The 17,590-nt window shown below is 35.5% G+C and overlaps 1 protein-coding gene across 1 annotated transcript; it reads right to left on the bottom strand.

The window, feature by feature from the left end:
* Positions 1-3,092: 3,092 nt before the first annotated feature.
* On the bottom strand, positions 3,093-16,603 carry si:dkey-23k10.2 (NACHT, LRR and PYD domains-containing protein 12). Its single transcript, XM_056473252.1, has 9 exons — positions 16,502-16,603; positions 12,519-14,288; positions 12,157-12,330; positions 9,530-9,703; positions 8,820-8,993; positions 8,575-8,748; positions 6,043-6,216; positions 5,505-5,678; positions 3,093-4,147 (listed from the first exon to the last, which is right to left on the bottom strand). Exons 1-9 carry the CDS (start codon positions 16,531-16,533, stop codon positions 3,943-3,945), a joined length of 3,051 nt encoding a protein of 1,016 aa, XP_056329227.1. The 5' UTR covers positions 16,534-16,603; the 3' UTR covers positions 3,093-3,942.
* Positions 16,604-17,590: the final 987 nt, after the last annotated feature.

Raw genomic sequence — 17,590 nt, 5'->3', positions numbered from 1 at the left:
TTTAACTAGGAATTGTGACTTTATAACTCCGAATTGCGACTTTATAACTCGGAATTGGGACTTTATAACTTAAAATTCTGACTTTATAACTTGGAATTGTGACTATAACTCGGAATTGTGACTTTATGACATGGAATTGTGACTATAACTCGGAATTTCGACTTTATAAATAGGAATTGTGACTTTATAACTCGGAATTGCAACTTTTATAACTCAGAATTGTGACTATAACTCGGAATTCTGACTTTGACACGGAATTGCGACTATAACTAGGAATTTCGACTTTATAAATAGGAATTGTGACTTTATAACTCAGAATTGCGACTTTATAACTTGGAATTCTGACTTTATAACTAGGAATTGCGACTTTATAACTCAGAATTGCTACTTTATAACTCGGAATTGTGACTTTATAACTCGGAATTGCGACTTTAAAACTCGGAATTCTAACAATATATCTAGGAATTGCGACTTTATAACTCAGAATTCTGACTTTATAACTCAGAATTGCGACTTCATAACTGTGAATTCTGACTTTACAACTAGGAATTGTGACTTTATAACTCGGAATTGCGACTTTATAGCTCAGAATTGCGACTATAACTTGGAATTTTGACTTTATAACTAGGAATTGTGACTTTATAACTTGGAATTGCAGCTTTATAACTTGGAATTCTGACTTTTTAACTAGGAATTGTGACTTTATAACTCCGAATTGCGACTTTACAACTCAGAATTCTGACGTTATAACTCGGAATTGCGACTTCATAACTCGTAATTGCGACTTTATAACTCAGAATTCTGACTTTACAATTAGGAATTGTGACTTTATAACTCCGAATTGCGACTTTATAACTCGGAATTGCGACTTTATAACTTAAAATTCTGGCTTTATAACTCGGAATTGCGAGTTTCTAACTCGGAATTGTGACTTTCTAACTCGGAACTCCGACTTTATAAATATTTTTTTATTTATTTGATTTATTATTCAGTGGCGGGGACGGGCTTCCATAGAACCTAGACTTCTCTCATTGTAAATGTATTAATAATTTATTGCTTTTTCTGGCTAAATTTGACATCCATAAATGTATCCATAAATCCCTTTTTATTTTCAGATTTAATTTTTTTTTTTATATGTGAACTCCTTAAAAGAGTCTAATAATTATATTGCATATAAAACTCTTGGTGTAAATCTTTTATAATTATAATATAAATATAATAATAACTTGTATAATTTGCTGGAATTTATTTATGTAACTTTTTATGTCTGTTAATATTGTGTCTTTGGAAATTTTCTTTCTTGCATAAAAAATACTAGCAAAATAGCAAATACAAACATTTATATTTGCACACAACCACGAGTGCATGGATAAATAGAATATTACTGTGAAAAATAAGCAAGAAAGTGGCATTGTGCAACACAGAGGGGCCTTTAACATAGTAGTCAATGATTGGCTGTTGCTGAAAGACATTTGCAGCCTTGATCATCAGTCCTGAACCATTCATCTGTCAATCAAATCGTTCATCCTTAACCGTCAGAGACTATTGCAACATATCTGAATCATCTATCAACCTTGAGTAAACATGGCATGGACCACACACATTTACATTTATTTATTGATGAAGACTCTTAAAGTAACTACTAGTTCACTGATTTTGTCAACAAGCCTGGATTTACGTGCGTATGAAACTAAAAAGTATGTATTTTTTCACCCCTCGGAACAAAGGTGTTATTTTGAGGTGGAAATGTCACTGTAGATGTTTTGGCTTGAATTAAATTATATTTTTTTTCTTGTTTTGCTAATGCAAATTTTAGAACTAAATTGTCAAAATAACGGCTTAAACGTACCTTAATCTAATGCTGAATGCTGAAAAGTTATTTGCTGGTAACAAAGGAGGAGTTTTGGGGAAAATCTGGCGCTAACATGCCAGCCATTAGTTTAAAATTTAATGCATATATATATATATATATATATATATATATATATATATATATATATAATTTTTTTTTTTTTTTTTTTTTTTTTTATTTATGTTTTTTTTAATGTTTTTTATTTTCTATTCTGCTGTTTTAACACTGGTATTATGCTGCCTATAAAATAATATATATATATATAGCCTTTATTACATATTTCTTATATATTGATATATAAATCAGAATCAGAATCAGCTTTATTGCCAGGTATGTTCACACATACGAGGAATTTGTTTTCGTGACAGAGCTTCTACAGTGCAACAGGATTACAGAGACAGGACAAAAAACAGATAATAAGTATATTTAAAAAAAAAAAATAGAAGTAGTGAATGCAAATATACAAATTGACAAGTGTATGTACGTGTTTATTACTATATACAACGTTATATGTGCAGCTGTTATGTGGAAGTTGGCATGTAAAGTGTGTTGTTAAATAAGTGTATATGTGTATAAAAGTGTATAGCAAGTAGTGATGTTGGTTCCACAATTATTATCATCAAGTGTTCATGAGATGGATTGCAATTATATATTACAAATATGTTGCATGATTTCAAGCTAATTATTGACATCAAGTAATTTGTTTGTAGTTTTAACCTGCAATATTATAAAATTGCTCTAATAAGAGAGAGAGAGAGAGAGAGAGAGAGAGAGAGAGAGAGAGAGAGAGAGAGAGAGAGAGAGAGAGAGAGAGAGAGAGAGAGAGAGAGAGAGAGAGAGAGCAAGCATATGGTCTTGATTGAGTTTACCTTACATAGTGAAGCTAAAAACGGATAAACATCTCCCTCTAGTGGAAATATACATAAATGCTTCCAATTTTAACTCAATTCTACCAGTCACAACATGCAATTACTAATGATCACTAGGAATTATTTATTTGTACTATTCTATATTTTGTGTAGGCTGCTTGCACTATCAAGTACTCTAGACTCACAATTATATATGCATTATATAAAAACCATATAAAAACAATCAAGAAATCATAAAACAGTTCTTCCGCTCTAGATGACAATTTCTGCGGAAGTAACCTATAAAGATTCCACCAAAAAAAAAAATAAATTATAATAATAATAAAAATAAATACACAATGAGTTAATGGTGATTTAGCCAAGAGGCTAATTTAATATCTAAAAATGCAATTTTGGTTACTCGTTCCACTACATTCACACATGACTTTCCAGTTAAAATTCTATACCAATAATACGCCTGGAAATGTGAAGAATAAACAATATCAATAATTATAAAATACAATCCTGTTGTCATTTACAACTTTGTATTATACACACAAATTACTATTACACACAATTACCAAAGTTACAATTCAACTTTAAAGTGCCTGCATTTCCAGTGAAAATATCAATAATGCACCAGAAAGTTGTAGCACGCACGCGCGCACACACATTTTGTATACATGGATGATAAACCAAATTAACCATGCATTTGTTACAGTAACCATAGGTATGGTCGTTTTCATAGTATTTGTTGTAAACTGCACGTTTACTTTAATAAAAAAACACTGTAAATTACCATTAATAATAATAATAATAATAATAATAATAATAATAATAATAATAATAATAATAAAAATTAAGTGGCAGCTTGTACTTCCACAAAAACCCCAATGATGCTCCAGAAAATTTTATACAAAAAAATAAGCAATAATATAAACAACGTAAGACAGAAATTGGTAAAGTCACAGTACCTTGTTGTCATGTGAAACATTCATGTTAAACACTGCAACATGTTTTTTATTCTGCATCCACATGACAAGACAAATTATGTAAAAAAAAAATGACAGTAAGTCCAAACAAGAGTCACTGGAGTAAGCCAGAGTAAACTTATTGTGAAATCAATCAAACTTAAAATTCTATTAATTTCAAAAGACCTCAAGAAGATGGAGTGAAAGGTTTCAATCAGTCTCTTTTCATTTTCAGACATGCATGTCACTTTCTGTACAGAAAAATACTTGTTTAACAAAAAGAATGTGATTCATAATGTAGTGTCTGCAGTTCATAGTTTGGATTATCTTTTATTTCAGACAACAGCTGCCTTCCTGAAGCTGATAAATGAAAAGTGTTCATGAACAGATATAGCTCTCTCAGGTGTGAGGGATTCGATTTCAACGCTGATGCTAGAACAGCACAACCATCATCTGTGATTTTACAATATTCCAAACTGCCAAGAAAAATATGAGAAAGAAACTTCAGAATTGTAGTAACTTCTTGTTTCAGTCACTAAAGCTGTGTCCCAATTCAGAGTTTGCACCTTTCAAAGGACGTGGACTTTAGAGAACCCATCGCTTGCATCATTCGCTAACACTTCATTTTGATAGTCCCTATTGCAAATTTTTTTGACTAACAGTTGCATTGAAACTATATGCCAATTCTCATTTAAGTATTAGTAGACTGTCAGCTTAATATCTGCTGGTACTGCTCCTTCAACAGACATTTAACTGACTATAAGAAACTTCCAAGTACATGTCAGCTTACACCAACCCTAACCCTAACCTAAAAGTCTACTTATAATCAATTGAGAATTAGTTGGTATGTAGATGCAATGTAACTTAAATTCAACAAAATGCATTAAAGGGACCATCAAAATAAAGTGATACCCATCATTCATTACCATGGAAAAGATGCAAGCATTTGAATGAGACTTTGTATTTGGGAAATCCTCCATTATAGGACAGTATGCAATTGGGATTCAAACAATGCAGCCTTTAAATTGGGATGTATCTTATCATAAGCTATATTTACAGCCAAAGATGTGAATTAAACTTATGCGCAAAACTGAAATATTGCATAAAACATTTGCAAATAAAGCACCATGTCCATCCAATTGTTCAAAGAGAACAAAATTGTCACTTTCTGACAAACTAGTGACAAATATAAAAAGATAAATGTAATTTATGGAATGTGAGTCAGACCCATTTATTAATCCCACGGTCATCTCTTAAAACAACATCTCATTACTATTTGATAATCAAGCTGGAATATATTCGAAACATGTTCTAAAACAATTTTACGTATATTATATATTGTATATTTAAATATAAAAATATTTGTAATTAAAACACTTTTATAATGTGAATACACTGGAATAATAATTGAATACGTTTTAATAATAAAAGTTTTTTATGAAATAAAAATGCTGTAAATGTCCAAATTTTTACTGAAACGCAATTATATTGTTAGCATTTTTTCATAAAATAACAACAAAAAGAGTTTATGATTATATTTATATATACACTCTGTTTCAAGGGCTAAGGGGAAGGGGTAGGGGTACAAAAAAGAATTGGGATTGGGCCTAAGTCATAAATATTCGATAAATGTGTTTCCATCTGAGTTTATGCACATTTTTTCCTATTGGATCAAAAGTTTATCCTACTCAGCTGTCTGTGTATGTTTTTGTGCACATTTTCAAAGTTATCTTGGTGTTTCCGTTAAGTATTTTTTTTTAAATCTTCCAAAATGTGCATAAAAATAAGTGTATGGAAACGTACAGGAGATTCTTAGAAAAATTAAGAACTTACCGCAGTATTTCCAGTTTACAATCAGGCTTCTCTAGAGCACTAGAGAGCAATCTCACCCCTGAGCTTCTCACATCATTTTGAGAAAGATCTAGATCTCTGAGATGGGAGGGGTTTGATCTTAAAACTGAAGCCAGAGCTGCACAACCGTCCTCAGATATGTTGCAATCTCTCAGCCTGCAAAGAAGATCACAATTCACGGTATTAACAAACTATTAGATAAAACACTACTAGCTTAATAAACTATTAATTAGATCATTATTAATAGTAAGGCAGAAGTTGGGTTTGGGTTTTGAGAATACGATTAGAGATGCAGAATAAGATCATACTTTATAATTACTAATGAGCAGTTAATATGTTAATAATAGGCAGGTAATAAGCCAGTAGCTAATAGCATGACCTAAACTAAAGTGTTACGCAACAATTGTAAATCTATTCAATAGATACAAGCAACAAACAGAGTGGAAAAAAGAACGTAATTCTATCTATGCAACAGCTTCTCTATCATTGTAATTTGACTGGGAGTGAAATTCACACTTACCGTAAAACTTTCAAAGTACAGTTTGGATTTTCCAATGAAGTACAAAGTCGCTGCACTCCTGAGTCTCCCAGTTTATTCCAGCATAGATCCAGCTCTTTCAGAGTTAAAGGATTTGATTTGAAAGCTTCAGCCAGAGCAGCACACCCCTCCTCACTGACACTGCAATTCTCTAACCTGCTGAGAGAATGAGCCACTCATATCTGTCGCTACGTTTGGCACACAAAATTTACCTAAAGTGATAGTTCCCTTGTCTGTCAATACAAAAGACTAGGGGTGTAACAGATCATGGTTTAACCGGGATTCGTACAGATCACAAGCCACGGTTTGGAACACACGTGACCCCTGGATTAATCCAAGAGATCACCTCCTGCATCATTCAAATCACATGTATAAAAAAGCATTTAGGCTTTCCTGTGAAATATAATGATAACGGAAGTTGTGGTAGGTTATTCAGGATGTGGTGGGTTTCTTAGGTTATTAAAGGTGTTTTTTCTGTCACTACATATTCAGGCTGCATTGATCAATTCAGTGTAAGCTGCATCATTAATCATTACAAGATCAGGATCTCAACACTCATGCAACATAAATTATTAATAATGGAAATTGCATATGTTTATTAATCCTTAGAATCTCTGCATTTAAATCTGAAAAAGCAAAAATCAAGAAAGAGATTCAGTTTCTAGTCTTTTGAGTTAGTTATGAAGTTACAAACAATCAAATAACACAGAAATACTGTGAGCTAACCTGTCAACATTGGGATGTGAAAATAAGGGATATGCCCACCATAATAAGGGATTCCCCCAGTACCCCCCCCCCACCAAATACATTAGCAAACAGTTCAGCTTATTAAAATTAAAGGCTATTATAATGAAATAGATTCAAGCTATCAAATCTCATTAGCCATTTCTTCACTCTATAACTTACACATTCTGATTAAAGAGCAATGAATGAATCTCTCATTAATTTAGATTTTTTTCTTTTCATTACATTAAATAACAGGTGTCTCTTTTAAAATGCACAGATCTAACGTTATACTGAAAGTTTTCGATTGCTTTCCTAACTTTTTATGCTCATTTAAGGAAAAATGAGTTGTGTTTGAAAAAACCCCACCAAGATTGACATCTTTAGATATTATTATTATTAATTATGTGTATGACATGGGCCCTATTGGTAGTTGGTATCGCGGCTGAAAGTGAAGTGGGGGGCTTGGGTTGGTAGTTGGTATCGGGGCTGAAACTTAATAGCGAGGGGGGGGGGGGGGGGGGGTGTTGGGGTTGGGGGTTTTTGGTATCGCGGCTGAAAGTGAAGGGGGGGTTTGCTGTGGTGCTGGTTGGAGGACGGGGGGGAATTGGCGCGGGCCCTTGATAATGTCTCTGGGGCCCACCCAAATGTATGGGCCCTTCCAAACCCCCCCAGCAGTGCCCCTGTATGTCAGTTCAAACAGGTACCGTAAACCCACACTTTTGCTCCACTTTAAATCGCATGTAGAATCTACAGTTATGCACCACTATATGACTGTTTTGAGGATTGCATATGAAGGGGAAACGGCACCTGTATGGAAAAGGAAAGGGAATCCTGTGGTTTTTATATTTATTTCAAAGAGTTTTCATGCTTTTCCTAAGCACAGAACAGACTCGCATTTAAAAGCAAGGGGCGGCCCCTGGTGGTTTGGCGGTATGGGTTGCGTAAAGGGGGGATCGGCTCTTCAATGTTTATTTGCCACCCTTCAGGGAAAGACTGGAAATACGGGCGATATACTGGAAAATACTTTTACGGCATCATAGCGGGATAGAACTGTAAAATACAGGAGAATCCTGGGAAAAATGGGAGGGTTGACAGGTATGACTGGGAGAACAGTTTATAGTTTAGATATACCCACTGACACTCAAAAATGAAAGTTGTAGGCAGCAATTACATTATTTAACCACTAGGTTAACCAGCCATCACACATATGAGTGAATAACTGAATCATTTATTGAAAATGAGACTAAAAACAAATATGGATTGTACAAATTATAATGTTAGATTTCTACATTTCACGTTATCAGCAGCAGTATAGTAAGAGTGAATTTTTCACAGTAATGAATATTTTACTTTTTTTTTTCAGCTGATTATTTCTTCATTTTATTTTTAATAATATTCCAGGTTCTAAGTTCTGATTATTAAAACCAAAGTTTTCTTGCAGCACTGTTTTTGTAATAAATGGAAAGCAAATTGTCTCCTCCCCTTTTTGGCTGATCCGAAAAATGGTCCGATCCGTAAAAAAACATAATATGATCCAAACCGTGATTGTGATCTGTTACACCACTAAAAAGATGATATTTTTAAGAAAGCAAAAAACCTTTAACCCATGACTTTTATCTGTTATTCCTTCAATTGAAGTCAGTTTATCTTAGGTTATTTTCATTTGTGTTAAGCAGTAAAAAGAAACTCAAAAAGGTTTTAAACCACATGCAGGTGATTAAATATGGAGTAAATCTTTCTTTTTGGGTGAACCATTCCTTTAACAAAAGTGATGAGTGCTCATCTTGCCTGAGTATCTCAAGATTACAGTCTGGATTTTCCAGTACACCAGACAGCATCTGTACACCAGCATTTCTGAATTTATTCCCAGACAAATCCAGTTCTCTCAGGTGTGAGGGGTTTGATCTCAGAGCTGAAGCCAGAGCTGCACAACCTTCAAGAGTAATACCACAGTCTCCCAACCTGCAGAAAGAAAACAGGGTCATAGATTCTTCAGTGATTGTAATTTATTATTTTCTGTGAGATAACCTTACCTCAACATCTGTAGTTTACAGTGAGGATTCTCAAGTCCACCGGCGAGCAGCTTTATTCCCAAATCTGCTAGTTTATTTCCAGACAGATTTAGCTCTCTCAGGTGTGAGGGCTCTGATCTCAGAACTGAAGCCAGAGCATTACAACCTACATCTGTGAGACCACAAAGTCTCATGCTGTGCAAAAAAAAAAAATGCCATTAGGTTTATTTTAAAAATAAAGATTTTCCTACATCAAGAATAATTAATGATATATCTTAGCTAAGGTACATTAGGTAATGTTATATATAAAGTAGCATCATTTCAGCATCGATATCGCAATGTGATCATTCACAATAGTCACATTGCAGGGTATGCAATGTTGAGTTTGTTTTATAATTGAGAATTTGCATGTTTTTTTGAGGCCTGTTATTGTATAATGATTGTAAAAGCATTCAGGCATAATACATTTGTAACATTAATAACAATTAATTTTATTGAATTATTTTATTTCTATTTTACAGTTACTGTACCTGATTACGATTAGACCCGATATATATATATATATATATATATATATATATATATATATATATATATATATATATATATATATATATATATATAGCAGAATAAAAAGATATAGCAATATTAGATTTTTTTCCAATACCGTGTAGCCCTGATATAAAGGTACTTTACTCATTGGGATAGCTATAGTAATCTAGTAATCTCACCACAGTTTCTGAAGTTTACAATGAGGTTGCTGAAATTCAGCCAAAAGATTTTTCAATCCAGTGAAATTCAATGTATTTCCAGAGAGATCCAGTGCTTTCAGATGTGAGGGGTTTGATCTCAGAGCTGATGCCAGAAAGTCACAACCTTTATCAGAAACACCACAAAACTCCAGTCTGAAAAACAAAAAAACAAGGGGTTCATCATTCAAGAAAATGTTAAGAATATCCCTCAATGTTCATTGTGGTACATTTTTCTGATATGGGGCTTAAAACATTACTAATATATTACGTTTTCTAATAACATACTGTATCTAGGGTGATCTGAAATCCCATGTTTTCTGAGACAGTGCTGTATTTTAGCTCTGTTTACTGTAACAAATTCTGTTATGCAAAAATAGCCTAATAAATTTAGCCAATAACAGAGAATACAATGACCATACAAATCTCATTAAATACAGTAAAACGTATTACATGACATTTATTTACCACAGGAAAGCCATTCAGCATCAAAAACACAAAATAACTATTATTTATATTACTTATATGATATCAATAATTATATTATCAGAATCAGAAAGAGCTTTATTGCCAGGTATGTTCACACATACGAGGAATTTGTTTTCGTGACAGAGCTTCTACAGTGCAACAGGATTACAGAGACAGAACAAAAAACAGATAATAAATATATATATAAAAAAAATAGAAGTAGTGAGTGCAAATATACAAATTGACAAGTGTATGTACATGTTTATTACTATATACAACGTTATATGTGCAGCTGTTATGTGCAAATTGGCATGTAAAGTGTGTGGTTAAGTGTATATTTGTATAAAAGTGTATCGCAGGTAGTGATGTTGGTTCCACAATTATTATCATCAAGTGTTCATGAGATGGATTGCCTGAGGGAAGAAACTGTTTCTGTGTCGGGCTGTTCTGGTGCGCAGTGCTCTGTAGCGTCGACCAGAACGTAAAAGTTCAAAGAGGCAGTGTGCTGGGTGTGAGGGGTCCACAGTGATTTTGGCGGCCCTTCTGCTCGCTCTGGATAAGTACAGTTCTTGGGGAGTAGGAAGGGTTGTACCAGTGATTCGCTCAGCAGTTCGAACTATTCGATGTAGTCTTTGGAGATCGTATTTAGTAGCTGAGCTAAACCAGACAGTATTGATGTACAGATGACTGATTCAATGATGGAGGTGTAGAACTGTTTCAGCAGCTCCTTTGGGAGGTTAAACCTCCTCAGCTGATGAAGAAAGTACAGCCTCTGTTGAGCTTTTTTGACAATGGAGTCAATGTGAGTGTCCCACTTCAGGTCCTGAGAGATGGTGGTGCCCAGGAACCTGAATGACTCCACTGCTGCCACAGTGCTGTCCATGATGCTCAGTGGGGGGAGAGCAGGGGGGTTTCTCCTGAAGTCCACGATCATCTCCACTGTTTTGAGCGTGTTGAGCTCCAGATTGTTGTGACTGCACCAGACAGCCAACTCCTTAACCTCTTGTCTGTAAGCAGACTCGTCACCGTCCTGAATGAGGCCAATAAGTGTGGTGTCGTCTGCAAACTTCAAGAGCTTCACAGAGGAGTCTTTTGAAGTGCAGTCATTCGTGTACAGGGAGAAGAGGAGTGGGGAGAGGACACACCTCTGGGGGGCGCCAGTGCTGATTGTGTGGATACTAGAAGAGAATTTTCCCAGCTTCACCAGCTGCTGCCTGTCCGTTAGGAAGCTGTTGATCCACTGACAGACAGAGGTGGGCACAGAGAGCTGAGTTAATTTGGGCAGGAGAAGTTTTGGGAAGATAGTGTTAAACGCCGAGCTGAAGTCAACAAACAAGATCCTCACATAGGTCCCTGGTCTGTCTAGGTGTCACAGAGCATAATGCAGTCCCATATTTACTGCATCATCCACAGACCTGTTTGCTCTGTAGAGAGACTGAAGAAAGTCCACTGAGTCTGTAGTCTGTAGTCATTTAGTCCTGTAAGTTTGGGTTTCTTTGGGATGGGGATGATGGTGGAGTGTTTGAGGCAGGAGGGGCACTTCACACAGCTCCAGTGATCTGTTGAAGATCAGGGTGAAGATGGGGGCCAGTTGGTCAGCACAGGATTTTAAACAGGCTGGTGTTATAAAATCTGGGCCTGGTGCTTTTTTCCTCTTCTGTTTCCGGAAGACCTGGCGCACCTGGTTATGGCTTTGGTTATAGCTATTATGGCTATTTTGCTGAGTATTACCAAAGACTATAGAATACACAACACATGTCACTCGTATTTTTTGAATAAGGGAAAAGTGTAATGGTCAATATGGATGTTTAGAAATGAAACTAAAGAGACTGTTGTTGTTTAATTTCATTGGTGATTCCTAATATGAAATTCAAGCATAAACTTGGCAAGCAGTTTTGAAGAATTTGATGTTTCACCATTCAGACAGAATGCCTGAGCATACAACCTGAGAGGCATTTCAAAGATGGCCACAGAGTGAAATTACTTGCCCTAAAGGGACTTTGGTATTAGATCGCTTCTGTATATTACATCACTCTGTTGACAACTACATTTTTTTTCAATAACAAAAATGAAGTGAGTAATTTAAAAATCAAAACAAAAATGACAAAAACATAATGAAGAAAAAAGATGAATTACTGTACCTCAGTGTTTCTAGCTTACATTGAGGATTTTGCAGCCCAGAACAAAGCAACTTTAATCCTGAATCATTTACAGCACTCCTAGTCAGGTTCAACTCTCTTAGACATGAAGTTCTGGAGGTTAGAACAGACACTAAAACACTATAGCCTCTCTTTGTCAGGTTATGCTCACAAAGCCTGAAAGAGATAAAAAAAAAAAAAAACGTCTTGTTAAATACAGGTCTTGTTATATATAGGTTGTGTGTATAGGCAAGGTACAACAGATGGGTAGATCTGGAATGACACAAATCTTTAATATAGACTTAAATAAAAGCACTTAAAAGGAAATTTTAAAATATTTTTAATAAACATTTTATATGACATACTTTGCAATTCTGGATGCTGCAAGCACTGGCTGTAGCCTTTGAAGACTTTCATCTGGCAAGATGTACGTTCCGATGTATTTATTTAAATCAAACACATCTAGTTTCTGTCCTGAAGTCAGCAATAAGAAGACTATTGCTGACCACTGTGAGGCTGTGAGTTTCATATTTATTCTAGACTCTGTTTGTAAAAAATCCTGTATCTCCTTCACTAGGGAATGATCATTCAGCTCATTCAGGCAGTGGAACAGATTGATCACTTTCTCTGGAGGAGGACTCTCTTTTATCTTCTCCTTTATGAACCCAACTATTCGCTCCCTGCTGTCAGAGCTGCTATCTGTCTGCACCAGTAGGTCTCCTAAGAGAGTCTGATTGGACTCCAGTGAGAAACCCAGTAGAAAGCGAAGGAACAGATCCAGATGTCCATTGGTACTCTGTAGCGCTTTTTTCACAGCTGTCTGATAGATATCAAATACATTTGGAACACATTTTAGGATGCTAGTTAGAATATTTGGTTGGTTTAATTTGTTTGTGTTTTCATTCACAAAATAGAGGTACACATATAAAGCTGCTAGATGTTCCTGAACGCTCAGATGAACAAAGCTGTAGACTTTGTCCTGAAACATTCCTGATTCCTCTCTGAACAATCCTGAGTACACAGATGCTTCCTGCTCATCAATGCCACACGCTCGAAGATCTTCCTTGTAGAAAATCAGATTGAGTTTCTCTAGCTGCTGAAAAGCTAATTCCCCCAGTTTGAGAACTATGTCTATATCCTTACTCTTCTTATCATAGGCCTTCTCATTTTTTATTCTTAGTTGAAGCATCAAGAAGTGTGTGTACATCTGAGTGAGAGTGCTGGGGATCTCTGTATTCCCTGCTTCACTCAGCATCTTCTCCAGAACAGTGGCTGAGATCCAGCAGAACACTGGGATGTGGCACATGATGTAGAGGCTTCTGGAGGTCTTCAGGTGTGAGATGATTCTGTCAGACAGAGTCTGATCTCTGACTTTCTTCCTGATGTATTCCTCTTTCTGAGGGTCACTGAAGCCTCGTACCTCTGTTACTCGATGCACACACTCAGAGGGGACAAGATCTGCTGCTGCTGGTCTGGAGGTGATCCAGATGAGAGAAGAGGGAAGAAGATTCCCTCTAATGATGTTCGTCAGCAGCACATCAACTGAAGCTGATACAGTCACGTCACACAACTTCACATTGTTCTGAAAGTCCAGAGGCAGACGACACTCATCCAAACCATCAAAGATGAACATGATCTTACCTTCATGTAAAGAGACATCAAGTTTTATGTGCATGAAATACTGGAGAAGACCTTTAAGGCTGAATGATTGGTCCTTCAGCAAATTGAGCTCTCTGAAAGGAAATGGAAAAATAAACCAGATGTCCTGATTTGCTTCTCCTTCAGCCCAGTCTAGGATGAACTTCTGCACAGAGACTGTTTTTCCAATGCCAGCAACTCCTTTAGTCAGCACAGTTCTGATGGGTCGGTCTTGTCCAGGTAATGGTTTGAAGATATCATTCAGGTTAACTGGTCTGTCCTCTGTCAATGCTCTCCTACAAGCCGTTTCAATCCACCTGATCTCATGTTCATTATTAAGCTCTCCACCTTCACCTTCTGTAATGTAGAGCTCAGTGTATATCTCATTGAGAGGTATGAGGACACTGTGTTTTGATAGTCCTTCATGCAAACACTGAAACCTTCTCCTTAGGTCTGATTGGATTGCTTCTTGAATTTCTTTCGGCAGTAAGGCAATACTGAAAAATCAACACAAAACTTGTTACTCTTAAATACATTTTAAACATGAGTGAATTAATGAATTAATGAGACACTTGTAAAACTGTAACATTATACAGTTGATCCCTTTATTATCGGTAATGTAATGTACCTGTAAATGAAAGAAAAGTACACAAATGAAAACCTTTTTACCCCATTGACCTACATTCAAATGCATGTGAATGTGCTACATCAGAAATGCAAGTTTCTTGCTGCATGCAATGCTTTTAATGTGCACACCTAACCTCACCCCTAACGCTAACCCTCACAGTGACGTCACTAGCTCCATTAAGTGCATTCTGCATATGCAGGTCTGCATCTAAATACTGTTGGTTTTGTTCCATACTTAGATCTTGGTGAACTCTGACCTAGGAATTAGCATCACGTCAATGCTTTAGACTAGAGTTTAGACAAATAAAAGATCTAGATGTGACCTCTCTGTATTGATGGGAGAAACTTCAAAGCTTCAAAACAACTGAACTAACTGAGTAGTCAGAAGTCATTAATTTTCAATGGTAGCCAGCGGTGATAAGTGGCGAGGAGCAGTGCGGTGTGTCTTCACCAGAGTGTGTTTCGAGGAGAGCTGAAATCAAGTCAACTTGATGGTAATGAGCTACGATGCCGTTAGACGGCAAGCAATCAGAATGTAAAAGTCCACCTCTTGAGAGGAGTCCAGAGAGCACGTCCTGTGAACCGACCACAGTTGTTCCCATGACTTTGAATATTGCAGTCGCCGGATTTCCAAATATTTACAATGTTTTCTTACAGGGACATAAAGTTACTGGCAAGTTACTAATGTGCATTAATGTTATATATTTTTTTCTTTAAAAAAAGTGGGAATCTCATGCTAACTCTAACAGCTTCACAATATTTCAGACATATGAATATTTTGGATAAGTGGAACTTGATCTTCTATCTGTCTTCTATCTTGAAGATTCTATCTGCATTCTGAATGATTTTGAGATATTGAGCTTCAAAGTTTTTGCATTCCATAGCAAACAATATGTGTAACATTTTATTTAATTTTTTTTAAAGTCTAAAATGTAAACAACTTATAAAAAAAAACATACCTTAATGTAAATAAGATGTCATTTAATAAGAATATGTCAATAACTCAATTTTGACAAAAATGTCAGATAGAACCTTATAGTTCTAAGGTGACGAAATGAATTTGATTTAAAAAAAACTTGCAACATGCAAGAAAATTGGTGGAAATTTCATGCTAGAAAGCCTGTTTTTATGCAGAAATTTAACTGTTTTGTTGATATGCTGCAACAGTTCCTTTAAATATAAGATCAATGTAGCGAATTTTGACACTCTCGCCAGTGGAGCAGTAAAGGCAGACATCGTTGTCACCAGGGCGGCCAGAGCAAACTCTGACGCTTTCGTCGCCTTCGGTGTGAACGCACGGTAACTTATCAAATATGAATGCGTTGATCAATTCTCAGGCTTATATTTTTTGTTTTGCAAAAGTCTCATGAAAACGTCAAAATAAAACAAATAAAACTGATCTTGAATCATTTAAAAACTATGAAACTTGTTCAGTGATTCACCACTGCGAATTGGTCTGAGTGAACCTATTTGATCCATATGGATTTTTCTGCATTACATAGATTGGCCCCAAAGAGAAGCATTGATTTTTTAAAAATGTTTATAAACAGTAGTAACGTAATGTAAAAGAGAAGTTTACAGACATTACGTGACCTTGCCAATTTGATACAACCTCTGAACCATTCATTAATTCATTTTCTTTCAGCTTAGTCCCTTTATTCATCATGGGGCGCCACAGCGAAATGAACCGCCAACTTATCCAGGATGTTTTACACAGCGGATGCACTTCCATTCATACACCTAATTACGGCCAATACCACATGTCTTTATACCAAATGTCTTTGGACTGTGGGGGAAACCGGAGCATCTGAAGGAAACCCACGCGAACACAGGGAGAACATGCAAATTCCAAACAGAAATGCCAACTGACCCAGCTAGGACTCGAACCAGCGACCTTCTTGCTATGAGGCAACAATGCCACCCTCTCTGAACCACTGATTTAAAATAATTTTTCCCACATAGAATTAGACCTATAGAATTTCCTTCCTTTTTATTAAATCTTTTAGTTTTCTATACATTACATTATATAAAAATCAAAGCATAAGAGAAGAAAGGATAATTACCATAAATATAAAACATTTACCTGGATGATTTAAATTCCAAAGGCTGATCCATTGAAATATTGCTGCCCAAGGTCACATGGCTGGGAGATGGAGAAGATCTACCTGTCTGCCCTGAGCTTCAGTAAAACAGAATATAACATTATTTCAGTAAATGTTCTTGCGATTCAGAGCCAGTTGCTGCACAATTTACAATTGACATTAACAATAAAAATCTACAAATTTCAGATAAAAACGGATATATTAATTTTATTATAAAAACTGAAAAGTGAAGAAAGGAGGCTTTAGTTTTATTACTTAATGCTAAAACAGAAAAAGCTTTAAAAATCAGTAAAAACTTTTGTTAGTGCTGTAATCGTGATTTACACGTGACTTAAATGCTCCATTCTTATAACTTGGGTGATGAGAAAGCGCTTTGTTTAGGCTGAGGATGATTTGATGGATAGAATCACATCTCAGATGAACATTTGTCATGTCAAATGTACTTGTACAAGTTTGTACAATGTACAAGTTTTGGGTTTGCACTCTTTATTTTACTTATAGTTGCTGTGGCCATGTTTACAGTTGACAGTCACAAAGCTTTAACTTTATTTGCATGTTCATACAGATTTAAAGCAGGACGTGAACACAGTGAACGGGACATTTCAAGACACTTAAATGTGAAATGCTGTCACTAATGTGAATATAATAAAAATATAACCATTTTAATTGTGTAAACATTCAGTTTCCTTTTTAATGTTTTAAGCAAACAAGTTATCTCAAAACAACAGTTGCTTTTGTCAAAGCACATGATAAACATGTCGCCAAACAAGTTCATTTACAGTAATCAGACAGATGAGCTGATAGTGGGACTTCAGAACAATTACAAAATTGCAGTTTAAAACTGCAAGTTTACAGTATGTTATATTTATTTTACATACTTTTACAGCATTTAGTATTTCGGTCAGAACCATTTTTCGTTTGCTTATGTAGATCATAAAAACAACAGAAAATCTTATACAGAATACATTTTAAATGAGTTAAACAAGAACCACAAAGTGCTACTAAATATTGTCTAAGCATGGTATTTGAAGTAAAACTATGGTCACACAGGTAGGATCTGCTTTACAGAT

The sequence above is a fragment of the Danio aesculapii genome, chromosome 15 (assembly GCF_903798145.1).
Source record: "Danio aesculapii chromosome 15, fDanAes4.1, whole genome shotgun sequence".
NCBI lineage: Eukaryota > Metazoa > Chordata > Actinopteri > Cypriniformes > Danionidae > Danio > Danio aesculapii.
Note: the sequence above shows the minus strand (reverse complement) of the source record. Positions and strands in the feature narration are given on the sequence as shown.

What these genes read in the sequence shown, in the direction of transcription:
- si:dkey-23k10.2 (XM_056473252.1), bottom strand. Translation starts at nt 16,533, where the DNA reads ATGGATCAGCCTTTGGAATTTAAATCATCCAG. An exon ending in GCAGCATCCAGAATTGCAAA is followed by an intron (nt 12,331 to 12,518) that starts GTATGTCATATA and finishes TATCTCTTTCAG; the next exon opens with GCTTTGTGAGCATAACCTGA. An exon ending in TGTAAACTGGAAATACTGCG is followed by an intron (nt 4,148 to 5,504) that starts GTAAGTTCTTAA and finishes TTTTCTTGGCAG; the next exon opens with TTTGGAATATTGTAAAATCA.